Source organism: Pelobates fuscus, chromosome 4, assembly GCF_036172605.1.
Source record: "Pelobates fuscus isolate aPelFus1 chromosome 4, aPelFus1.pri, whole genome shotgun sequence".
NCBI lineage: Eukaryota > Metazoa > Chordata > Amphibia > Anura > Pelobatidae > Pelobates > Pelobates fuscus.
In genome coordinates, this window is record NC_086320.1 from 66,551,637 (window position 1) to 66,579,328 (window position 27,692).

General features: G+C 38.4%; 1 protein-coding gene across 1 annotated transcript in view; it reads left to right on the forward strand.

Moving 5' to 3' along the window:
* Window positions 1-2,292: 2,292 nt before the first annotated feature.
* Window positions 2,293-27,692, forward strand: part of CALB1 (calbindin 1) — a 60,435-nt gene continuing 35,035 nt past the window's right edge. The window contains exons 1-3 of the mRNA XM_063451267.1: window positions 2,293-2,449; window positions 2,911-2,987; window positions 6,908-6,982. Of these exons, the coding sequence (XP_063307337.1) occupies window positions 2,371-2,449; window positions 2,911-2,987; window positions 6,908-6,982 (231 nt within the window). The 5' untranslated portion in view covers window positions 2,293-2,370. The remainder of the gene's footprint in view (window positions 2,450-2,910; window positions 2,988-6,907; window positions 6,983-27,692) is intronic.

The following is a 27,692-nucleotide window of genomic DNA, read 5'->3' on the forward strand; positions in this document are numbered from 1 at the left end:
AATTTTGACAACACATGTAAACAGAGGAACGTGCAACTCAGAAGTACATAAAGCTTAAATTCTTGATTGTACTTTGCTGGATTGTAAGGTTTACTGCTAGAGCTTTGTGATGGTGTCACATATGTAAATAGTTATTTTCTTGTGACACAAACAGCCTGCTAGGCTTCTGTGAGGGTGGATCTGCTACCCAAACCCTAAAACTGCAATGGGCCTAAACTAATATGTAATTAAAAAAACTTGTGAAATGAGATTTCCATTGGAACATGGAAAGATTACCATATGTGAAAATGAACTTACTCCCGTATCTACTCTATCTCTTTCAAGCCTTTCCAATAGCCATACTTTCATCAGACTTCAAAGCTCTGTACAAAGTCGCTATGTTTAAAAGCTTTCAGGAAAAAAAAAACATTGAGTCACAAAATCAGTCATCATGTTACCTATTCCTTCTAGATGTCTAGGATTTCTATAATTGGGATGTAATTATCTTTCCATCCCCAAATTGATGCTAATAGTAGACTAGAATGCACTGAAAGCCCATGAGAGGTGGGAGCAATGAAAACAAGACATACTATCATATTTACTATAGACAACGAGAATGCTCTACCAACTTAATAGGAATCCATGTACAGCCTATAAATGTCTATTTTATATTGGCACAAAAAAAACTTGGAAAATGAATTAGAGGGACACTGTAGGCACAATCTCAGCTTCATCTGATTGAAGTGGTTATAGTCTTTTAATGCTTAATAGGAGACCCCTGCAGGCCATTCCCTCTCTGCTATTTAGACTAATGAGGAAGAATTAACCTGTGCAGCAATGGGTGGCTGTGTTTGGCTGAGACTGTCACCTGACCACAATCAGTCTATCATAGTTCCATTGCAGGTATAATTGCAAGGAATATCTGCGTTAGGCATACACCCAGTAGATGCAGGACTATAGGAAGCCAGGGACTCTCATTCAGTGTTAAACTGGTCAAAATGATTAAACACAAAATGGAGGGACAGTGACGGGGGACTCCGGGTACTATAACGAATTCAATGAAGTGAAACAGTTATAGTATTTACAGTGTCCCTTTAACTGTTGAATTTTCCCTGCTAGTGTCCTCTTGCTGTGGGTCACTTTTTCGACTAGGTATGGTCCCATGAGAGTTTGATCACCTCAAAGTTGCTATTACTTGGAAAATATCAATGCATCACTGTGTTAACTGAAATCATGTTAAAATAAAAAACTGCAAATCCTTTGTCTTTCAAACACATTTTTCTGATATTTATTACTGCAATGTGATGCATTTTATTTTGGGATTGGTGCAGCGGCAGCCAACTTTCCATCTATAGTTAAACTATTTTATCTTAATGGGCAACTTTTTTCATTGCTGTGAAATCTTTGCCAATCTTTGCCACTAGTTCAGTTGTCAATGAGATATTGATGAAGACATTCCCACCAATGACTGAAAAGATATCCGTGATGCTTCTGAAAAATAAGTCTGTCTGTATGCCTTTAACCCCTTAAGGACACGTGACATATGTGACACGTCATGATTCCCTTTTATTACAGAAGTTTGGTCCTTAAGGGGTTAAAAAAGGGGCTAAACTGCAAAACCTTCTTAAATCCCACATCCCTCACACAGTACATAGAGTTGGGCCATTTTGTCTACAAATGTCTACTAGAAAGGAAATTGTCAGCCAACTAAAAGAGTGGGCACTCCTGTTCTACTGTGGTTTTGGTCAGATACCTTCTTTGAAAGCTACTTGATTGGGTAACCCTTCAATGTCACTGACAAAGTCATAGTATGGATTTCTACATGCATTGCAAGTCCTAATTTTGATTTGTTTTATCTTTGGTTGTGGAAGAAAGCCCTCCTTGCAGCATTGACCAAACTCCCAATCATCCAGAACAGAGTCATATTCACTATTGTGCAAAACTGCTTATCATGCATTGCTGTTTGACACATAATAAAGTTCATTCACAATTCTCAGGTCAAATACTACAATTTAGTTTTCCATATTGCTGTACACATAATGTGACTGTGACACATGTCATATTTCTTTTTTTTTATTACAGCTGTATAATTGCAGAGTGCAGTGGAAATTGCAGGCTGTATATACTGTGTGGAGGTCATTAGGTCAAGATAACATCTTGCCCAGTTCACCTAGCCAAGGTGAGGTAAATGGAGATATGGCTGGTGGGATGGACTGGGGAGACTCTGTGAGTGCAGAGGTGCGGCATGGGGCGGTCTTAAAGGTGCAGGGGGAGTGTGCTTGCTCCACAGACTCCCAATATATACACCAGCAGGCTGCAGGTCTTAGCTTCTAACTTCAAGTGGATCAGCACTGAGGACAGCTCCAGACATATTCCTGGCTCAGATACAACATGGCACAGACTCACCTGCAAGGAGTTGAAATCTCTGCTACACAGTTTCTTGAAATCTGGCGTCATTATGACACTGATGGTGAATATATACCTTCATTCTAAATAGACTACTTACATTTTATTTAAAAAATAAAATAAAACTACCTTCTATCTAGCAAGTAACCCTTTCACTGCCAGTCTGAAATGATGCCCTGGCACTGAAAGCCATTTATTAATCACATTTTTAATTATCAATAGTGGATTTTTTTTTCTTAATTTTTTTCTTTTTATATATATATATATATATAGGGTTTTATTTATTTATTTATTTTGCTCAACTCTATAACAAGCATTTGCAGTGCGATCCATTCCTTTGTGTGGCTGAGCGTTACATGTGTTAAATCTCTACCTCCAACCCAAACTCAGAGGGCAGGATTGCAGCCATTAACCCATTATTAGGACGCTGAGCTGGCCAGTTCTACTTTTGTCGCTGTGTGTGTGTGTTTTCCAGGACTGGAACCTCTCCCGTTATAAAGTATCAATGTTGGTTTCTGATTGCAGGCAATGGATTCATTGAAGGCAAAGAGCTGCAGAACTTTATTGAGGAGCTTCAGCAAGCCAGGAAGAAAGCAGGACTGGTATGTGATTCTCTCTTCTAGTAAAAGAAAAATGCAAATTCTGCTTTCCATGAACCAGCTGTCAGTGCAGGATCTATAGACTATCCTTAACCCCAACCTTGCCAGATGAACTTGGAATGCATTATTATGTATATCACCCTGGCATCCAAGGTGTCTGTTTCAGTATCTCCCTCTTTATCACTTGTTGTGTTCTGATCATCTCTGCTCCCAATGGATGTACTGAAACCTGTAATCTGCTTCTTATTAAGTAATGCAGTGAGTGTCTGGGGGGGCCACTGATACAATGCTGCATATTGGCAGGCTGATTGCAGCCAGCAAAGCAGACTTAACTCTGCATCGATTTAAGAATTACCAGCAGCATTTACTTTGTCACCAGATTACATCTGACATAGCAGTACCCAGAATGTATTCCTCAGCCCAGAGGTTGAAATAAAGCTACACAGAATATCTGATGGCATATATTTTCCGTGAATATTTGTTTTTCATTGTATTAACTTAATTTTATTTAACCAATTCCTCACCACTCTTTGTGAACAAAAAGATGAAACACGTTTGAGACTCAAAGGGTTAAATAGTTTCCATGGGTATTCAACTGAAATAATCCCAATTCATGAATTTTATGTCAGATTTTAGTTTTACTTGAACAATATGATTAATTATCCATTAGTAAAGTTGTATAGATTGCATTTATGCAGTACTGCTTCTGAAATGCCAATTTAGATTTTCCCGTTTGTAAATCCCATGTTGTTAGAAAAAAAAGCTATTCCATTGCTGTTAAAATCTCGCATTATTTACCAAAGTATTTGTATTGTGGCTTTTAAAGTTCTGTTTAGACTTTATTACTTTCAATGCAATTATAAGATGTTACACTGTACATCTATGGATAGACAGAAATAAAGAGAGATGCAGAAAGACAGTGAGAGAGTGTGTGTGTGTGTGTGTGTGTAAGAGAGATAGATAGATGGAGATAAAGTAGGAGTATGTGCAAGAGAGAGATGGAGAGAAAGTAAGAGTGTGTGTGTGTGTGTGTGTGTGTGTGTGTAAGAGATGAGAGTGTATGTGAAAGGGAGAGACTGTATGAGAGATAGATAGAGTGTATGAGAGGAGAGAGAGACAGAAAGAGACTGAGAGAGAGTGTATGAGAGGTGAGAGAGTGTATGAGAGAGGAGACAGAGAGAGAATAAGAGAGAGAGACAGAGAGACTGAGAGAGAGGAGAGGGAGTGTATAAGAGAGAGTGTATGGGAGAGAGACAGAGAGACTGAGAGAGAGTGTATGAGAGAGGAGAGAGAGACAGAGAGAGAGACAGAGAGATAATGAGAGAGAGAGTGTATGGGAGAGAGACAGAGAGACAGAGAGAGTGTATGAGAGAGAGACAGAGAGAGACTGAGAGAGTGTGTATGAGAGAGGAGAGAGAGACAGAGAGAGAGATAATGAGAGAGAGTGTATGGAAGAGAGACAGAGAGACTGAGATAGAGTGTATGGGAGAGAGACAGAGAGAGACTGAGAGAGTGTGTAGAGAGAGGGGAGAGAGACAGAGAGAGTGTATGAGAGAGAGACAGTGAGAGAATGAGAGAGAGACAGAGATACTGAGAGAGAGTGTATGAGAGAGAGGACAAAGAGTGTATACGAGAGAGAGGATAGGTGTCTATAATTAGTGAATCAAAATAATAAGATCAATACTAAAGTGAATAAAACTACATGTACAATCACACACTATAACATGCGTAGTATAAATCTCCACATGCATGGCTAGTGGCTACTTTATAATGCACTGGTAGCGTCAGATTGTTTTATAAAGTTTATGTGCAAAATATTGTAAAGCAATGCAGTAGGGGAATGGTTTTTGGTTTGTGTAACCTTGCATTGTGACCTCTCCACTGATGCACTGATGCAGTAGGTGCCGCAGTAGCTACAAGCTGGTTCTGATTATATATACTCTATATGAAATATACTGTGCAGTTAGAAGAGAAATAATATAACGTGTGCATCTTTTTGATTGTGATTATTGTTTTTAAATTGAGTCTTGTTAACATTATTGTGTGATTTTGGTCTTATATAAAAAGTGCAACACTTACATGTGTATTGGCAAAACTAACAGTTTTCATTTGCATTTTAAGAAGGGAGTCATTTTGGGGGACACAAAGGTTAACATATAGTCTGTATAACTGGCAATTATGAAACGAGTTTTATATTAAAAAAAAATTAATAAATAAAAGTACATAGTTCAGGTCAGCAAACTAACTACTGAAGTACTGCAGCATGTATCTATCATAACACTATGCTGATTGTCAACTGAAGGAGATGCCTCAAATTGATTGGATACCATCAGTTAATATACATTTCAGAAGTGCCAGTGAAGCTGAGATGTTCATATTTGTCTGAGAAATATGATTCAAAGGTGCACACGGTATATGATGAGAGCATTTGGCTGCATGGGTGGCCTTGATGATTAATTCAAAGTTTGAGAAACGAGGTTCCTTCATCCATATTTTTCTTTAATCTTTGTCTACCAGGTGGCCTTTTCCAGTTAGATATACTCTTTATGAAGAGGTTATTATAAGGGGCTTTGCAACAGTAAGAAATGCAATGTTAAAAGGAAATAGTCAGAGCTGTAAGGAGAAGGACACAATAGAACCTTCTGAAATATTGCAACTAGGTTTCGGAACAAAGCATTCTATCTTGATAATACCCAGATCAGGAAATAACCATTCAATTCGAAACCAGTGACATGTAATAATGTAATTAGATTTTCATTATGCTAAGGTCAAATGAAATGCTGCGTATAAAAATATAATTTATATTCAAATGCCAAAGCAGCAAACAATTTGGGTGATAATAAAACGTAAAATAACTTTATTTTGCTGAGTACACTGCATATCTTGAATATGCTGAAAGAACACCATTAATGATGGGGGTATTTCACTAAACAGCCAAAGAGAAATTTCACCAAGCTGTCATTTAAAAAAAAAAAAAAAAATGCCAATTTGGGTCAAACATTATTCAGTTCATGTACCAATTTACCATAATTCTCTGGTTAATTCCACTATTAATTTAAAGGAACACTATAGTCTTTACATTACAAGGATGATCTTACTCACTTTTTTTTTGCAACACTGTGCAGGTCTTGCAGCGACTGGATCCGCCTTGCCCCACCCTCATGGCTTATGATCTCAGACAATTCAATGCTTTCTCATGGAGAAGCATTGGGAGGCAACTGTGCATTTACGTCAAAACACTGCGCTGTGCCAATCAGCATCTCCTCATAGAGATGCATCAAATCAATGCACATTTATGGGAAGCATCCAATGCCTCCAGGCAGATTGTGGAGTCACTGAATACCAGTGGTGCCCACTGTTGCAGCACTGGACTAGGAAGCACCTCTAGTGGCTGTCTGAGCGACTGCCGCTAGAGGTGTTACTAGGGAGTAATGTAGTAATGTAAACACTGCCTATAAAGGCTGCAGGGACATTCTGTAGACACCAGAACAACTACATTAAGCTGTAGTTGTTCTAGAGACTATAGTGTCCCTTTAACCCCTTAAGGACCAAACTTCTGGAATAAAAGGGAATCATGACATGTCACACACGCCATGTGTCCTTAAGGGGTTAAATGTGTTTAAGCATGGTTGTCATCACCTTTTTTCTTTGCCAACATTATTTTGTTTGTCAATTATTTTTGTTTTATATCTCCACTGTTTTATCCTGTAAATACGTAAAACATGTTAGCGCTATATACATGGTTTATGAACCACAATTCCCCATTTAGTAAATTAATGTGAGATAAATATTTACTTAAATCCTTACGCGGTGTGTGGCACAAGAACTCGTTTGCATGCTACTAAATTTTTTGAAAAATAGTTTGTGTGCAATAAATAATACTAAAATAGTTTTTCTGATATAATCATCTATTATTATTTCAGGATTTATCAGACAAAATGAAGGCCTTTGTGGATCAATATGGGCAGAAGAGTGATGCCAAGATTGGGATAGTAGAGGTAGGTTTTGAATTAGATAGAAGAATTGTGTGAATAATATATATATACGGCAATGGTACAACTATCAAAAATGTCTCTTTAACATATTTTATAGCTGTAGCTATCTAACAAGAGTAATTCAAATATCCCCAAAAGTCATTTTCAGTTTCACATCTGCTATGTTAAAATTTGCTAAAAACTGTTTTATTTTTGTGAAAAATTATATATATATATATATATTTATTTTTGCTGGAGTGTTATATTTAATTCATGAATCCATGCTTTGAAAGATCAGTTTTATATCCCGGGCTATAGATCAATATTTCAAAAGATTAGTAAAGAAATAGCACCAATGGCTCTGATTTTACCAAATCTTGTATATCTGGTTCTTGGGAACTAACCAGTTGTTCTAGGGCAAGTTCGGACAAAAACAAAACCTAGAGTTTGAGCTATATGTCTGTTCAACCATAACTTACCTTTTTTCCGTTAAGTGCACCCCGCTTATTATGTATCATTTTGTTCAGGAGAAACAAAAATCCCAAAAACATTTCACACCAAATATTAATTTATAAAACGTAATTTAATATAAGTACAATTTTAAAAAGTGTAAGAAATTTTGATATTTGTTCTATCTATCTAGCTATCCATCCCATTGTAACAGTGTTAAAGGCCTCCTTTACATACTTTCTTCTTTTTTTTTACCCAATACACCCCTACATTCTTTTTTTGTTGTAGTGTAGTAAGAACCATTAAGGACTATCAAAGTGTGAACCAGACTCAAAGTGATTAAGACCTCTTCTCATGTTACTCATTACTTTTTACCTAACCCAAGGTATAGGCAACCTTAGTTACTCCAGGTATTGTGGACTACGTGATGCTCTTACAACTATGATGCTTGTAAAGCATCAGGAGAGATGTAATCCAGAACATCTGGAGTGTTGAAGGTTGCCTGCCCCAGGGTTAACTCCTAGGAGCTATCGAGAAACGTACATAATATTTAATAGTTTAGGCTTAGCTTTTCAAATGATTTAATATTTCATTGGTATTATATTAGTATTATTTACAGTATATCACAAAAGTGAGTACACCCCTCACATTTTTGTAAATATTTTATTATATCTTTTGATGTGGCAACTCTGATGAAATTACACTCTGCTACAATGTAAAGTAGTAAGTTTACAGCCTGTGTAACAGTGTAAATTTGCTGTCCCCTCAAAATAACTCAACACACCGCCTATAGTTTCTAAACCTTTGGCAACAAAACTAAGTACACCCTTAAGTGGAAATTTCCAAATTGGGCCCAATTAGCCATTTTCCCTCCCCGGTGTCATGTGACTCATTAGTGTTACAAGGTCTCAGGTGTGAATGGGGAGCAGGTGTGTTAAATTTGGTGTTATCGCTCTCACACTCTCTCATACTCATCTTTGGAAGTTCAATATGGCACCTCATGGCAAAGAACTCTCTGAGGATCTGAACAAAAAAATTGTTGCTCTACATAAATATAGCGTAGGCTATAAGAAGATTGCCAAGACCCTGAAACTGAGCTGCAGCACGGTGGGCAAGACCGTACAGCGGTTTCACAGGACAGGTTCCACTCAGAACAGGCTTCGCAGTGGTCGACCAAAGAAGTTGAGTGCACGTGCTCAGCGTCATATGCAGAGGTTGTATTTGGGATATAGACGTATGAGTATTGCCAGCATTGCTGCAGAGGTTGAACGGGTGGGAGGTCAGCCTGTCAGTGCTCAGACTATACGCCACACTGCATCACATTGGTCTGCATGGCTGTCGTCCCAGAAAAAAGCCTCTTCTAAAGATGTTGCATAGGAAAGCCTGCAAACAGTTTGCTGAAGACAAGCAGACTAAGGACATGGATTACTGGAACCATGTCCTGTGGTCCGATGAGACCAAGATAAACCTATTTGGCTCAGATGGTGTCAAGCATGTGTGGCGGCAACCAGGTGAGGAGTACAAAGACAGGTGTGTCTTGCCTACAGTCAAGCATGGAGGTCGAAGTGTCATGGTCTGGGCCTGCGTGAGTGTTGCCGGCACTGGGGAGCTACAGTTCATGGAGGGAACCATGAATGCCAACATGTACTGTGACTTACTGTAACAGAGCATGATCCCCTCCCTTCGGAGACTGGGCTGCAGGGCAGTATGCCAACATGATTACGACCCCAAACACACCTCCAAGAAGTCCACTGCTTTGCTAAAGAAGCTGAAGGTAAAGGTGATGGACTGGCCAAGCATGTCTCCAGACCTTAACCCTATTGAGCATCTGTGGGGCATCCTCAAATGGAAGGTGGGGGAGCGCAAGGTCTGTAACATCCACCAGCACCGTGATGTCGTCATGGAGGAGTAGAAGAGCACTCCAGTGGCAACCTGTGAAGCTCTAGTGAACTCCATGCTTATGAGGTTTAGGGCAGTGCTGGAAAATAATGGTGTCCACGCAAAATATTGACACTTTGGGCCCAATTTGGACATTTCCACTTACGAGTGTACTCACTTTTGTTGCCAACGGTTTAGGCATTAATGGCTGTGTGTTGAGTTATTTTGAGGGGACAGCAAATTTACACTGTTATACAGGCTGTACGCTTACTACTTTACATTGTAATAGGGTGTCATTTCTTCAGTGTTGTCTTATGAAAAGATATAATAAAATATTTACAAAAATGTGAGGGGTGTACTTACTTTTGTGAGATACTATATATATATATATATACACACACACACACACACACACACACAAGGCCTGTCCGGAAAACCCCGGCCATTGTTAATATAGTGAGAATGGTTTGCTTGACATCGGTGTAACCTAGCAGCCAAGGAGAGTGTAGTGGATGAACAATGATGACTTCAATGTACTAGTCAGTGGGTCGCTAGAAGGTCGCTGAGTGATCTTGTGTACTGTGTAGCCGTCGCATTCAAAATGACTAAGCAAGTAGGGCAACAAATCTGCATCAAACTTTGCATTAATCTTGAACATTCCTCCGTGGAAATTAATCAGATGATTCAGAAGGCTTTCGAGGATGATACATTGAGTGAGCACAAATAGAAGTGTGGCACAAACGCTTGAGAGATGGTCAAGAATTTGTTGAAAGATTTGGTGCCCTGCAACATCTGGCTTTTCTCAAAACTAAAATCACCTTTGAAAGGGAAGAGATTTCAGGTACAGATATGTTTACTTGAAAGTGCAATGGCTTGCAGTAAAACAAGCACACATTTACATCTGAAGATAATTTTATGGTATACAGTAAATTACTGGCTGTGATGATGATTAGATCACGTATGCGGTTGAGTCTGTAATTTTCTCTGTCTGGTATTGAAGCTTCTAATGAAGGTGATATATAAACACACTGTAGCTGTTTTCATTCTGAAATGTAACATTTAATCCCTAGACATATGTGATTTCGATAGCAGTAAAGTGATACTTAAGGTTGCTTGTGACGAATGAGGTATCTAGTTTAAAATATTTATCTTAAGTAAATAATACCTTATATGCATAGTGCCAGCTAGACAATTCTTGGTTACTTGGTTAGACATTTAATTATTTATTTTTATACAGTGTACCAAACCTCATTAGAGATCTAACTGTTGTTGATTGCATTTCTTATGATGGCTGACTGAGCATAAATTCAAAAATGATCCTTTCATAGACTCATAGGGCTATTTACTAAAGCATGGATTTTAAATTCTGTCCCACTGCAATTCCCAGAAATCTTTGAATGCAAAAGATGGACAGAGCATCATGTGAGTTGTTGTTCCAGAACATCTGGGTGCCAGAGTTTGAGATGCCTGTACTAAAGTGAATTTCACATTTAAGGTCAAAATAGCCTGGAAGCACAATTTACTTGGATACATTTTCCAGTTCAGCTATTACATTTGAAATTAAGTTTGAATTCAGTTTGAGTTCCTTTCAATTTTCACTTTATTAAATAACCCTTTAAAACTCCCATTACGCTAAACCACCCACTATAATGGAGCCGTAGAAACATGCTGAGTCCCCTTATATTTCCTTGTTTGAAGAATCTCTGCTATGAAGTAGAACCTGAATTATTCATTAACCGATTTCAAAATAATTTTAATTACCTCATTAGATGTTTAATTTGCCCTACTTTCTAAGCATAAAAATCTGAATGTATAGATTTAAATATTTGTCAGAATTTGGGCCAATCAGATGATTTGTACCCAAATCACGAACCAACTAAAACGTACAATGGCCGTGCATGTTCGTTTTGCTTTGTCATTCTGTCCACTGTGCCAAAAAAAGAGATAACTGGAAAAAAAGATGATCAGTAAATGTTGATTTTATTCACAGATCACATGCGAAGCGACTAACAGAGGGAAAAAAGACCGCGTAGTAAAAAAAATGATATTTATATATTATGTGTATATAAATATAGATTTTATTACTGGGCTTCCTCTTTTTTCACGTATTAGTTATATTTTCCCACTTGATCTGTGAATCAGATGGCAGGAAATGCTTCCATCGGTGTGCTGCCAAATATATGCATAATATTATGTTATGTATATCTGTCGCACAGATTGGCCATTTTCATACACTTTTGTATTGTTTCATTTGGTTCCCAAATTCATTTTTCAATTCAGAAATTCTGCCGAACTAAAATTTCGGCAACCCCGAAAATTTTTCTTTTCTTAGGGAAAAATGGTTGCGCCAAGCTGACTTTTCACAAGATTACTATCTTTCATTTCACTATAACCTAGAATGTTTTTTGTATTCATCTTGAAGTAATTGAAAAATGTTTTGTAATCTCAACTGGCAAGATTCAGTAAAATGGATTAGGATGTGCAGTGTCTGAATTTGGTGAAATTGATAAGTGGGTGCAGTGCCTGACTTTGGTGAAATGGATTAGATAGTACAGTGCACTAATTTGGTGAAATAGATTAGAGGGTACAGTGACTAGATTCAGTAAAATGGGTAATGTGGATAAGAGGGCATAGTAACTAGATTCAGTAAAATGGGTAACAAGGATTAGAGGGCACAGTGGCTGGATAGAGTAGAATGAATTAGAGCGTTCGTGGGCTGGATTCGATATACATTTAATGTTTAACATCAAACTATGATGGCTCACAAATAAAAACAGTGTTCTAAATTAACACCGAGTCCTAAGATTGCCATGTAACTCATGGTTTCCATTTCTATACATATAGATTGGATAATCGGTAAATCAATTTGTCAGATAATGTATCAATAATTCATGCAGTCACATCAGATCTCATTAAATTGGTCTTACGAGGGGATGGTGCACAAACAGATCAGAATAGAAGTGAATAATGAGTCAAACAGGCAAGGGACACATTTGTGGCAAAGAATGTTGCACCCGTTTGAGTACATGTTGTTTTAAAAGCATTTACCTATAGACCAACACCACTTTGGTTGAGACAGTATGGTCCATTTGACACATAATCCATTGGACAGACTATCATGGGATCCAACACATGGCACTAAATCTTGGGGCATTAATAATTGGGTACCTATTTTGTTGAATACTATGCACCCCACTCCTGACTCCCCCCTCCTCCCTTCCTTCCCAATTGCCCACTAAATTGAATAATCTAGTTACTGATGGATTAGGTTAAGTGAAAAAAAAGGAAGTCATTGGTTGTCGAGTCACACAATATAGTCACTGGGGAACAGGATTTAATTTGATAAGTCAGTTCCTTATGCTTAAATAATTTGCTATATAGTGTGTACAGTGCAGCAGACACCAATTGGCAAGTAAAACGTATGGAGTCAGACAAGGTTAACCCCTTAAGGACCAAAATTCTGAAATAAAAGGGAATCATGACATGTCACACATGTCATGTGTCCTTAAGGGGTTAAACAAATCTACTTCAATAGCAATTACATAGACGAATAGATTAATGTATGGAATGCCAATTGTATCAATCTGTTTTCTGTTTGTTTTACGACAAAATCTTAGTTGTAATATGCTGTACTTGTGTACAGTTTGTCTTATTTAACACAATCGTGTGTACCAGCATGTGATGTGAATTTTGGAGACATGCCACTGCCTAATCTGTAACCTGTTTCTGCCTCAAGGCGGCTACAAGCAAAAATAAAAATGATCAAATTGAAAAAAAAATAAAACATGTATGCAGTCCGTGCACAATTCATGTCAGCTAACAAATGGCTTATCTAATTCACACAGGAATTAAACACACATTTATTTTACACATACACACCTTTAAAACTGAACATATAATACACATGCAAGGGATGTGAAAAATAAGGGGGAACATATAAAATGTAGCATCTAATAATGAGTAGGGCCAGACTTTGCATTCAGAGCAGCTCCAGTTGTTCTTAAAATGCTGTCATAAAAGTTGTTTCATTGTTCTTTAAGAAGTAAAATCTCCATTTGGGTGATGAATGAAGAATACATGTATAGGGTTAATTCACCATAATTCACATTGTAGCAATTTGGAAAGTCAATAGCAAAATAGGCTATAATGGCTGAATTGAAAACATTCTCACATAGCTTGGTAGCCTAGATTTTCTCGCTCAAATTTCAGATTTTCACAGTTGAGATTTTCAGTGGATAGACCCCTATGTTATTCTCTGAGTTTAGAATTGTGTTAATAAAGTTAAATTATGTTTTGGTTTGATGGTCGAGGAGAACATGCACAGGCTGTCCCACTTTTTGTGTTCCTCAGACCTAATGAGCGAGGTTTATCAAAGAGTTCTGTTGTAAAAAGTGGTGCAAAGAAGTAAAAGGGGATCAGTCACCAATGGAATGTGCCAGTTGTTTCCAATGGTTTCTATGGAGATTGCCCCCACTTTTAGCACTTTAGACCACTTTTTAGAACAGAACACTTTGATAAATCTCCCCAAATGCCTTTTACATTAAGCTGCTCTTACCATTCTGATCTCCTACCCTGTTTAACAATTGACAACAGACATTCTGGGTTGAATGCCTCCTTTTTTTCCGAACCTTAAACATGTTTGAATATAGAAAACTCCAGACTTTTGGCTTTTTACACCAGATTATATATTTTTGTAGGTTAATCATTCATAAAAAATAGTAAATTGAAGCCTGACATACATTACATCTTTATGAAACTCTGAATATACAGTTGTTGTTCAGATTGGTCACAGAAGTGGTGAGGCTAATCTCACCACTATTCATTTTGAGGCTGTCTTTTTCTGGTATTTTGGATGTATTTTGTTATACCATCATTGTTAATTATTTTTCAGCGTCCTACACTGCTCCCCATACTGATACAGTTTGGTTGTGTGCAGCATATAATATGGTTATTTTTGAAACGGTTCCTTTTGACTTTCTTTCGTTTCTAATGATTGCTGATTGATCCTTAATTCAGCACCAACTAGTTTGTTTTTCTTTAAAATTCATTAGATCCTGTATTTTTAAAGCTTATTTTTAAAGCTCACCTATCAGACCTCTCTATGGCTGATACACACCTCTAATTGTCAATCTAGCTAGTGCTCTGCACTTTTGTAGTCAAATTTGCAATTGTGATTTACTTACTTAAATGTTAAACACATTTTTCATATAGTCTGTCTGGTGTTGTGTTCACTCTCTGTACCTCTGCCTTGTTTCACAGATGTGGTGGTATTCTCTAGATCAGGGATAGGCAACCTTTGGCACTCCAGATGTTGTGGACTATATCCCCCATAATGCTTTTCCACCCATAATGCTGGCAAAGCATCATGGGAGGTGTAGTCCAAAACCTCTGGAGTGCCGAAGTTTGCCTATCCCTGCTCTAGATTATATCATGTGCATTTCTTTGTCCATTCTTGTCCAGTTCCTTCTCTCTGCTATAATCATTATCATTTCACTTGTTCATATACCTTTGTTCCAGAATTCTATGGGTTCTAATGTGCTTTTAAGGAAATTGTTACTTGGTTCTTCTGAGACTTACAGATAGTTTCTGTCTTATACCCTGTTAGACTATGCCGATTTAGTGTTCCCCCTTTTGGCGTTCCTTGATAATTTTATCTATGGAGAGTGTTCCTGTTCTGTTAAAAACTGTGTAAAATGTTTGTTTGTTTTTTAAATCACAATACAGACCCACTACAGAAGTCTTCTGTAGACTAGTAGGTTGTTTGATACACAAGAACCCAGCAGTTCTTTGTTGGTTCCTAACAATGAGCTAAGAATTGATCTTTTATTCTCACGCTCAGCCTCATGTTGGCCTACTTTACTGACATTTTTGTTTCCTGTGACAAGAGATAACAGTGACATACATCACATACAAATACACACTTAGAAGCTTCTCTAAACCTTCCTTAGATCAGGTGTATGAAATAAAGATGCATCAACAAATACAACCAAAAACAGTTGTGCAGTCAACTGTCCAGTTCATTTTGTTCCTCAAAATGGGACTATGTTTATGTGTTATATATTAAAGTTTGAAGAAGTCAGCCTCGAGGAAGGGCAACGTAAAGTAACATTAAGGTAAAAGTCAAAGTACTATGAGTATATTAAGTTCAGAAAGACAATGTTCATGATGAGACAGTTAGAGGGACATGTATCAAAGTGCCATTGGACAAGCACCACATTTCTGGGGACTTTTACTGTTGTGAACGATCTGTTATGAAGGTCTTTTCCCTTTTTGCCTTTTTTCATCAGTTTTTCTGTTCAATACCATTTGTGTAGTTTTTATTAATATTGAAACACATTTTTGCTAAAAAAAATTAAATAAATAAAAAGTATTACATTTTCCTTTTTTTCCCTTGTGCCACTTTTATTTTTGTGTAGAAAGTAAGGAAGAATATGCTCAGAATATTCATACAGTATTGGGTTACTGATATTATTACACAGGCACTATACCCAATACAAAGCATAATTATAGTTCTAGTGATATTTCCTCGTACATGGATGGAGGCTAGTTTTCGCCTGGGCATGTGAAATGGGGTTAACAGCCAGAGGAGGAATGCAACCTGGTCACTGGAAACACCTTTCCTCTCTAATTCTAGGTCTCTGCTTTATATATGGTTTTGATGTATGTTTGAGTGGAGATAATAGAAGGATTTTGGTGAGTGGCTGATGATTAAATAACCAAGCAAGTTTTGTCAATTCTGAAACAGTTTTTGTGTTTTGTGTTTGGGTCATAACAAGGGTAATTTTTTATCAGGTCATAATAATGAGTAGTCCCTACTTTGTCTTAGGTTACTAGTTAAAAATAGATGGAAAAAAGAAAGACAGAGTAGGAAAGAGGAAGAGAAGAGGAAATGATCGGAGAAAGGATGGAAAAGATTAGAGAGTAGAAAGAGGAGGATCAGTATTAGGAAGAGGAAAGACAAGGAGCTTAGTTTTTGAGAGATTGAGTTTCAGAAAGCAGGAGGACATCCAGTCAGAGATGGAAGAAAGGCAAGCAGTGACACGTTGCAGGACGGCAGGGGAGAGGTCCGGGTAGGAGAGATATAGCTGGGTGTCATCAGCGTACAGGTGGTAGCGGAATCCAAAAGAGGTAATAAGTTTGCCAAGAGAGGCAGTATAAAGAGAAAATAGAAGGGCACCAAGGACGGAGCCTTGGGGGAATCCAACCGAGACAGGACGAGGGGAGGAGGTATCATTAGAAAAAGAGACACTGAATGAGCGTTGGGAGATATAAGAGGAAAACCACGAGAGGACAGAGTCACAGAGACCAAGCGATTGAAGAGTTTGAAGAAGGAGAGCATGATCAACGGTGTCAAAGGCCGCTGAGAGGTCAAGAAGAATTAGTATGGAGTAGTGGCCTTTGGATTTAGCTGCGATTAGGTCGTTAGTAACTTTGATAAGGGCAGTCTCTGTAGAGTGGAGAGGGCGGAAGCTAGATTGAAGGGGGTCATAGGCTGGGTACGGCCAATCGTATTTAAAGGAGACTTATTTTAACTCCTTTCTTGCCTTCCCTCATTGCCCTGTCATGGTTTCCCTTAGTGGTTGTCCGGGAGTGTGTTCCTGAGCGTTTATTTCTGGTTATTGACTTTGGCTTCGTTTTGACTTCCCTGTATTCTGGTATCCTTGACTTTTGGCTTTCCCTCATCGTGTTGTCTCATTCTGTGTCCCCGACCTCGGCAAGTATTCTGACTATTCTCTGGTATGTTAAGTCCGGTCATTCTAAGGCCCGGTAAGACGTTACCTTTAGTCCTAGGTGTAATACAGTTCTGCGTGCTGGATCAACTCGTAATCCTGACACTAGGGAGGCACCATGATGGACCTAAAAAGAGTACTAATTACTAATCAAACCAAACTGTGCAATCATTTAAATGCATTGTCATACTAGAGTTAAAGGGACACTATAGTTACCAAGAAACTTTAGCTTAATTAAGCCATTTTTGTGTATAGATCTCACTGAAGTCTCACTGCTCAATTCTCTGCCATTTATTAGTTGAATCACTTTTGTTTCAGTCCATACAGTTCTAACCACACCTCCCCCTGCTGTGACTGACACAGCTTGCATGATGTTAACTTACTTTTGAAGTTTTTATCACCTGCTCTGTAAATTGACATTTAAACCCGCACAGGAGTTTTCTGCAAGGTCTAGCAAGCTACTAACAGTGCAGGAAATAAGAAATGCTAAATTAAACATAATTTGCAATAAAGGAAGTGTAAATATTAGATCTCACTTTACAGGAAGGGTTTAGGAAGGTTGTGCACATTACGTACATAGAGGTGTGACTAGGGCTGCATAAACATAGTGATTTACTCGTACATGGCAGGGAATTTAGCAGTGAGACTGAAGGGGACTCATCTACACACCAAAACTGTTTTAATAAGCTTAAGTTGTTTTGGTGACTATAGTGTCGCTTTAAAAGTAATTGTAACTGGTATTGTAGGCAGATAATCGCACTACTATAATGCATCTCATTATAGACGTACCTACTAGATATTTTTTGTCAGTGACAGTTTTCTTGACAAACAACCATAGGATACGTAACTATTAAAGAGCAGAAGCATACTACACAACGGCATAACTACAAAGATAGCAGTGATAAGCAAGCTTTGATTTCAAGTGACCTGGAAATGATCTATCTTTTTGGTGGAATAAGGCCAGGTATCAATATATGTGTGTATCTGATTACGCAAATCTCACATTTTACGCTTCCTTCCTTGTTGGCATATCTGAGATCGACTCAGATTTGTAGTTACAGCTCTGGGTTTGACAACTCGTAACTGTGCCATCAGGACAGTTCTTTTAATATGGGTGGGTACACTGCTCACTTTAGGATAATCCTCACCCCCAAAAATGAAAAAAACAATAACACATCATTGCTACTTTCTGGTACGGTACATTAAATGTTGACATTAAGGCTAATTCCATTTTCTTTAAAACATACTTTGCATTACTTGAACAAGCACATGCACCATGCTGAAATGCCATTTTTGTTGCCCACCCCCTCTTGATTCAACACAGCTGAGTATTTGAGTCTGCCGACATACTTTTGTATGCACACCATTCCCCATCTCAATTTCATTTCCAATATTCATCTAAAAATTATTACAGCTCAACCGATGATCGTGAAGCAAAGCACATGCAAAAGAGTATGTGCCTTAAAGAACTTAAAAATGTGCCTATAGCATCAGTGCTTTTTAGAAAGTATTCTACTTACATTGTTGAGAATTTATGGAGTATACAATAACTACTAAAGAGCATATCCTTTTGCTAATTCATTGATTTTTATTGAAAAGGCTTGAATTGATCTGCTAACACAACATCATCTTGTTCAGTAAAATCTCCTAACAAAATATTGTTATTCATTTATGTAGCACATTTTACCAACAAAGAAAGTATTGCCAATTACAAAAGTTTTATTTTCTATCATTTTTAATTAATACCAGCTTTTGATATAGTGATTAATGATAACATAAATAATGAATTGATGCTTCTAGAACTTAGAGGATCACTATAGGGTCAAGAACACAAACATGTAATCCTGACCCTATAGTGTTAAAACCACCATCTAGCCCCCCTGGGCCCCTCATGCCTCCATAAATGTAGTAAAATCTTACTGTATTCAAGCCTGAAGCTGTAACTTTGCATGCTGTTAGACTCAGAAAACCAAGCAGTCAGCTGACATAATCAGAAGTGGTAGTCTGATCCAATCACAGTGCTTCCCCATAGGATTGGCTGAGACCGACAAAGAGGCAGATCAGGGGCAGAGTCAGAATGATTCATCACAGCCCTGGCCAATCAGCATCTCCTCATAGAGATTAATTGAATCAATGCATCTCTATGAGGAAAGTTCAGTGTCTGCATGCAGAGGGAGGAGACACTGAATGTTTGGATGCATTTAAGGCAGCCATGACCCAGGAAGGATCTCTAACAGCCATCTAAGGAGTGGCCAGTGAAGTTATCACTAGGCTGTAATGTAAACACTGCATTTTCTCTGAAAAGACAGTGTTTACAGAAAAAAAGCCTGAAGGTAATGATTCTACACACCAGAACAAATTCAATAAGCTGTAGTTGTTCTGGTGACTATAGTGTCCCTTTAATTCACCAAAATGTAAGCTGGTGATATAACAACAAATCCAATGAATGTTAATGGCATAAAAAGTTTTGGAAATTACGTGAAATACACCAGTGTTGCTTTTGGGACTCAAACAGGATTAGGAGCCTAGGGAAGTGCATTTCTGTTGCACTTTTAATGTGACCATCAATATTTCACCCATTTAGCCCAGGCTTACTGTAAGTTACTTTATCTTATTTTTAGCAGAAAATGTACCCTCCCATTTCTCGCAAATTCATTACTCTTGCCTCTTTTCTAACCTGTGTAAATGGACAAAACAAACTAACTCAGTGTACACCCTTATTCAAAAAGACCCTTCAAGTACCAAATGAACATACGCTGTTTAATTAAGTAGGTTGTTGTGCAAGGAGCTCCACTACCACTGTTTGCCTTTTCTTGCCTTTTCTTAGTTACTTTTAACTACAAATTTGCAAACATACCTACAGCTGTAAACCCAAACTATCAGTCATATAAGTTATAAATGTAAGAGTGGTCAGGTCTATCCCTTTATGCACCTTGGATCTAGTTTCCTCCTAATGGTCTATGAGAAACAGATCTAATTCTCTGACACAGAATCCAGGCGGTAAAATGCAGTTAAAAGAAACTAATTTAATAAGCAGAATTTGCAGAATCGATTTCTGACATTAGCCACACAAATTGTCTCCACGGATTATGAGTTTTGGTTCGTGAACTTGACCCCTTTCTTCTTGGCTATCAGTGTTTCTCCTATCTAACAGTTACTTTCTTATTGGTAGACTTCAATCGTTCATTAAACCCAAACTAACTCTTTTGCCCAGTGTTATTTCAGACTAGGGACACACATTTCCTAGACATTTATTGGGTGTGGACATTGAGGTCATGTACTGGTCATACAAGGTACTTTGGAGGATTCATTGTTTTTCCTGGGTCTACTCCTGGATACTCTTGTCCCCTAAATTTTATTTTCTTAGAAGCATGGTTCATCCAACCAAACATCATGCAGGAAACCAAAAACTAGTATACATTCAATAATCAGTGTCATGCGCAAATAAGTGGCGTCTCGAATTTGTGCTGCTTTGGATGAGTCTTAGCAGATTTGTGGTGTTTCTGAACAAAGAGGGCCCCCACAATGCACAGATACACAAGGAAATTCTTGAAGTCCAGGAAACCCCTCATACTTTATTGAGATTCAAAATACACTAGATTTGTGCTTGGCCAAAAAATAACAGCAGACATATGTCGGTTTGGCAACAAAAAATTGATTCGGGAAACAAATCAAATGTGCCGGAATGGTGCAGAATTGGGCCAATCAGTGTACTGCAAAATATATACATACTATAAACATCATGTATATATTTTGCATTACACTGATAGGAGCATTTTCCTGCCATTTGATTTGTAGCTCAAGTAAGAAAAAGTATCCAATAGGGAGAAAATCAGGGGGAGCAGTAAAAAAAAAAATTAAAAATCAATATTTATATACCACATAGTTATTAAATATATAATATAAATATATAAAATAAATTTTCTTTATTTTTAGTGCACCTCTTTATTTCCCTCTGTTGGTAACTTCTCACTTGATCTGTGAATAATATAAATATTTAGTGACTGTTCCCAAGACATCAATCATCTTTTGTCCTACCAGTCCTGACTTCTTTAGCACCACGGAAGGAACGTCGAATCACGAAACAACCAAAGCTGTTTGTCCATTGCCACTGTTTGTTCCATTTGTTTCATGGGCAGAATTAGGGCAGAATCATGCATCAGAATGTATATGCTAAGCCACTGTGAGTCTTGTTTGGTTTGTGATTCTGGAACATTTCGGCTTGGATTTGGGAATTCAACCAATCACCCAATCGGCCCGAATTTAGACTGAAACAAGTCTAGTATACACATCTCTAGGGATGATGTGCTCTGAAAACTCTTGAAGAGATTAAGTTAGACACTTGTTCAATAAGTAGTATCAGCCAAGAACACAGCTTAACAGGACTACACAGGTAAACAGGTCCTCACTGAGAGATGATGATCTTTCTCTAGGCCCTATATAAATTGGCATGTTGAACATAAAAATTAAATATTGGCTTGCTTAAAGAAAAACTGTCTTTATTTTGATTATCATTAAAAATAAAATGTTAGGTGCAGTATAGTATGTGTGTGTAACTTACCATTGACTATCATTGTGATTTAAATTGTAGAATTACAAGGTGCATTATTTTGCCAGACCGGATGGAGGCAAAATAAAAAGCTGGTGAGACAGTAAATTAGGTCATGGTTATAACATTTACTATCAGCCCCATACCTGATATCGCAAAGGTATAATTAGATTTTTCTGAATTCATATTGTATTTCCTTTCATTTAGGGGGACCAGATGTTCTCATTAAGACCTCTGCTCCCTGACACAGTTAAGAGCTGGAAGTGCTTCCTAATTCCGTATTACAAACCTAATTATTATAATTATTTATAAAGCGCCAACAAATTCCACAGCGCTGTACACTGAGTGGATTATCAGACATGTATTTGTAGCAAGACAAGTTGAACGCACAGGAACAGAGGGTGTTGAGGGCCCTGCTTGCACGAGCTTACATTCTAGAGAGAGTGGGGTAAAGTGACACAGAGGTAAGGGTGGGATATATTTCATGTATGGGAAAATTAGGTTGCTCAAATAGTTTTCAATGAAGGCTTTGATTTTTGTTCGTTTTATTTCGCTCAAAGCTTTAAATCCTATAAATAGGTCATGGTCATGGTCTGTGTTTAAAAGTAAATACAGTTTGTTCAGTTTTGAAAACCCACAATTAAGTTGCTTCTTTTGAGCTACTGTAGATCAATTGTTTGTACCATCATTTAACATCTATTCACAAAGAGTCTCTTTAAAAAAAAAAAAACAGATTTCAACGAGTTTGGAAAGAGCTGCTTTAGACATTAAAACATTTTTTTTTCTTTCCTGCACTGCATAACTAACTTAATCAGATCAACTGTGGCCATCACAAATTGTGATTGGCTGGTTAGCTCAATTATCTTTGCAGCCTTTATCATCAGCTGTCACTGAGAGGCTTCAAATGTTACACATTGTCTAGATTATTTTTTTTTTTTTAAATTATTATTATTTATATAGCGCCTTCAGATTCCGTAGCGCTGTAAAATGGGTGGACTAACAGACATGTAATTGTAACCAGACAACTGGACATACAGGAACAGAAGGGGTTGAGGACCCTGCTCAAGCATGAGCTTACATGCTAGAGGGAGTGGGGGGTATAGTGACACAAAGGGTAAAAGTAGGGGTACGAAGTAGGTTGTTAGAAAAGTATTCACTGAGGGCTTAGTAGGTAATTTTTGACAGTTGCCGGAGAGGAGTCATGTGGGGTGGGGGATAAAAACCTGTTTAAACTGCAATTGGATAAATACTTGCAAAACCATTAGATACAGGGATATCATTTCTAATTAGTGGGGTAATAGCTGCTTTATCCAAGGAGACATCTGACTGCTATTTTGGGGTCAAGAAGGAATTTTTTCCTATGTGTTGCAAAATTGGAAGCGCTTCAGACTGTTTTTTTTGCCTTCTCTTGGACCAACAGCAAAAACATATGTGAGGAAGGCTGAACTTGATGGCTGCAAGTCTTTTTTCAGCTATGTAACTATGTAAATATGTAACAGTTTAATTGATATGCTTTCTTGAAGAAGTGAGCTTTCAATGATTTTTTTGAGTGAGTGGACACTGGGTGAAAGACTTACGGAGAAGGGAAGGAAGTTCCACAGAAGAGTATCAAATGTGGGAGTACGGATAGAGGATAGACGTAGGTCTTTGGCAGAGCGCAGCGGCCTCGACGAGACATATTTGTGAATTAGGGAGGATAGGTAGGTTGGAGCAGCATTATGTAGGGATTTGTATGCAAGCACCAGAATCTTAAATTGAGCCCTATATCTAACTGGAAGTCAATGCAGGGACTGAAAGAGCGGGAGGCGTGGGAGGTGCGAGCAAACAGGATAATGAGCCTTGCCGCCGCATTCATTATAGATTGCAAGCTGGGAACACGTAAGACCACTAAGAAGGGGATTGCATTAGTCAAGGCGAGAGAGAACAGCATGGACCAGCACCTTAGCCGCATCCGGCGTTAAATAGGGGCGAATGCGCACTATGTTTTTGAGATGGAAGCAACAGGATTTGGCAATTGATTGGACATGAGGGGTGAAGGAGAGGTTGGAGTCAAAAAGAACACCCAGCTAACAAGCCTGCGAGGTAGAGATGATGGTAGAGCCGTTGACTTGGAGACAGACAGACACGGGAGTAGCAACACTTGAGGGAGGAAAGACCAGAAGTTCTGTTTTGGACAGGTTGAGTTTAAGGAAGTGAGAAGCCATCCAGTTGGAAATCGCAGAGAAGCAGTCAGAAAAACGAGTCAAGATGGGCAGAGAGAGATCAGGAGAGGACAGGTAGATTTGCGTGTCATCCGCATAGAAATGATAGCGGAAGTCAAAGGAGCTGATGAGTTTACCAAGGGAGGCAGTATAGATAGAGAACAGTAGGGGACCAAGGACAGAACCTTGGGGGATGCCAACAGAGAGTGGTTGGGGGGAAGAGGCAGAGTCAGAGAAAGAAACACTGAAAGAGCACTGGGAGAGGTAGGAGGAGCACCAGAAGAGAGCAGTATCCCGTAGACCAAAATTATGGAGAATGTGAAGAAGCTGTTGATGATCAACAGTGTCAAAGGCAGCAGAAAGATCAAGGAGAATTAGGATAGAGTAATGGCCGCGAGATTTAGCAGCAATTAAATCGTTTGATACTATGGTCACAGCCGTTTCGACAGAATGACCAGCGCTCAATTAAGACTTAAGGGGGTCAAGCAAAGAGTTGGATTTGAGAAAGTCAGTCAATCTGGTGTATACAACTCTCTCGAGGATCTTGGAGGCAGTAGCGAGATAGGGTGGTAGTTGGATGGGGAGTTGGGGTCAAGTTGGGCTTTTTCAGAATCGGGTTTACAGTTGCATGTTTGAAAGGTGAGGGAAATGTGCCAGAGGAAAAGGAGAGATTGAAAATTTTAGTGAGAGGAAGAGCAAGAGAGGGAGACAAAGTGCAGATGAGATATGAGGGAATAGGATCGAGGGAACAGGTGGTGGGGCGGGAGGACCGGAGCAAAGCAGAAACCTCTTCTGCTGTAGCAGGTGCGAATGAGTGTAGAATGGTGGAGGGAGTGGAGTTGAGTGATGTATTGGTAGGGGAACGAGATAAATTAGAACTATTCTCTGATTGTAGAGATCTCAGTGAAGTGAGATGCAAAGTTTATGGTGGACAAGGTGGTAGAAGGAGGGGGAGTAAAAGGGCGAGGAAGAGCTTCAAAAGTGTGAAATAGGTATATGGGTTGATAGGACAGTGTACTTATGAGGGTGTTAAAGTAATTTACTTTTGCAGAGGAAAGAGCCAGGCTATAGGAATGCAGCATAAATTTATAGGGGAGGAAGTCAGATGCAAAGTGAGACGTTCTCCAACAGCATTCAGCAGTTCTGGAACATTTTTGAAGGTAACGGGTCAGCTTGGTGGGCCAGGGTTGTAATTGGGGGCACTTGCTGCGTTTAATTGTAGGAGGTGCCATCATGTGGAGTTGAGTGGAGAGAGTTAAGTTGTAGAGTGAGGTTGCAGAGTTAGGGCAAGTTAGATTTGAGATGGGTAAGAGGAGAGTTTGGAGTTTGGTGGAGAATTGCTGGAGATCAAGGCAGTTGAGGTTTCTGCGAGACTGGAGAGTTGAGGGTGGTGAATTTTGGGTATGGGGTATTCTGATGTAAAATGTGGTCAGACAAAGGAAATGGAACAGTGGAGAGATTAGAGGTGGAACAGAGATTGGTGAAGATGAGGTCAAGAGTGTTTCCTGCTGTATGAGTTACTGAAGTAGACAACTGCATGAGGCCAAAGGAGGAGGTTACAGAGAGCAGACGGGGACATCAGGGCAGTTGAGGTTGTTGATTGGGATGTTAAAGTCTTTTGAATGCTAGAGGAGAGAAAGTGGAGTAGCAAGGAAGAAAAGTGTTCAATGAATAGTCTAGGATGACGGGGGGTGGGGGACGATAGATGATGGCAATTCTTAAAGGAGTGGGCTTAAAAAGGCGGACAGTGTGAACTTCAACGGAAGTAAAGGGCAGGTGCAGGGAGGATAGGTTGGAAGGTACATTGAGGGGAGAGAAGGGTTCCCACACTGCCTTCTTTACAGTCTGGGAGTGTGAGAGAATTGTAGTGCACCTAAACATTAAGAAGCGGGAGTAGCGGTATCAGTGGGGGACAGCCAGGTCTCAGTGAGAGCCAATGTCGTGAGTGAGGTCGTGTATAGCTGTTGATTTAATATTACTACAGATGGGATGGGCATTCCAGAGTGCACACTGAATGTTGGTAAAGGAGGATAAACTGCAGGGTATGTGGATGAGGTTTGTGTGGTTTCTGGCTGTCTTAGTGTGAGCAGACAAGGTGAAGGGCCCCAGGTTGGGTGAGACATCACCAGCTGCTAGAAGTAGGAGGAGAGATAGTGACAGGAGGTGTGAATGGGTTTTATATGTGCAGGGTCTAGGATGAGATTGGGTCATTTCCTTACTTAAAAAGCATCAGATGATCAATTTTTAATAAGAGCTAAAATTAGTTAGGTTAGATTAAAAATTCTGGAAATATTGTTTTAAACTGATTTTGTTGACACAATATCAGGTAAGAGATGCAATCTAATACTAAATATTTTAGCCATTAGAACATGGTAAATGGAATGTTTATAGGCTACACAACATATAATATTTTATCATGTGACACCTACTTTGACTGCTCACCAGTAGGCATGTTAATATACTGAATATATTTTTAATATAATGACCGCAATGACTTGGTGTGTATTATTGGATGTATTATGACATTGTGGCATGATCACCCCCCATGGTGGAAGCTCCGGTGAATGGTCCTGTTGACAGCACAATGTGAAAATTACATTTATATAGATACCCATACCTCCAAACAGTTCATGAATTTTAAATGAAATGCTAATAATAATGTTGTTAGCTAAAATGTAATTTAGAACAAATAATATTTATCTTTCTTTCTTTTTTTTTTTTAACACTGGTTTCTAAACCGATTTATTGTAATTTAAAGACTCATTACTGTGTAAATTATTGCTATGGAGCTTTGGTGTAAAATAAGAAGCACCAAGTATTCTTAGCTCCTACAATAGAGGGACATTGGGATAGAAAAAAGGGATAGATGTATTTAGGATAAAAATAGGGACTGTCCCTCCTAAATAAGGACACTTGGGAGGTATGGATACCTGAAGCTGACCTCAGGGGATGACAAATACCCATTAAAGCATCAACCTTTCAGTCATTTATATAACGGTAATTTCATGTTTAAAAATTGAAGGTTTGATCACAGGCTTTCCTAAGATCATGCTTCAATAACCATGCTAATAATGTAGGCAGAGCAATGAGGATAAGTACATCTAATGTTGAAATTGCAGCCTGATCTTTCAGTGACCTTCAGTGACAAAGCACTTTAATTTGTTACTTCCCTTCAATTTCATGTTATGTTCATGTTTAATGAAACAAATACATTTAATGTATTATGTTCTTTTTAGGGAGCATTAGTAAAATCAATGCATTTTTGTATTCCAAGTAGAGTTTTATTTCACTGAAACAGGAAGCTGCATTTATCTCAGTATTGCTGGAATGCCATAATGTAGAGTAAAATTAATTTAGTAGCATATATTATTTATAATTTATAGTATCTAAGTATATGTCAGGGATTGATTATTGTGTGTTCATGGATGTCGGATGCCTGGACATTGAGATCATACTCTTTGCATCATGTGACATAGAGTTACACGTGGGACAACCCCAGATAAATGACCCAGTAAAATAACCTCCCAAAGCGCATTTGGTGTACAGATTTCAAAAACATTTTCTAAAGTGACAGCGGAAACCTGATCTTCACTTATGGAAAGTCATTTTTGTACAGAAGCTGATGCAATATAGATATTTACTCTGTGTAATTACAACTATGTTAAATGCTCAAAATTACCCTGAATTTGGTGGCACAATCATGTTTTCTGGATAACTCCTTCCAGCTTAATGGGACACTTTGGAATCCTAAAGTACTTTAGCTTGTTGAAGTGCTTGATGCCTAAAGAGTGTGTCCTCATCTTTTTATTGAACTAAAAAGTGCAGATTTTAACAGAAATTGGCACTTTTATGAATTAACTGTGTTACACCCTTCTGGCTAACAATCGGACATCGGGTCCTTTTACTTCCTGGTTGGTTAGCTCAGT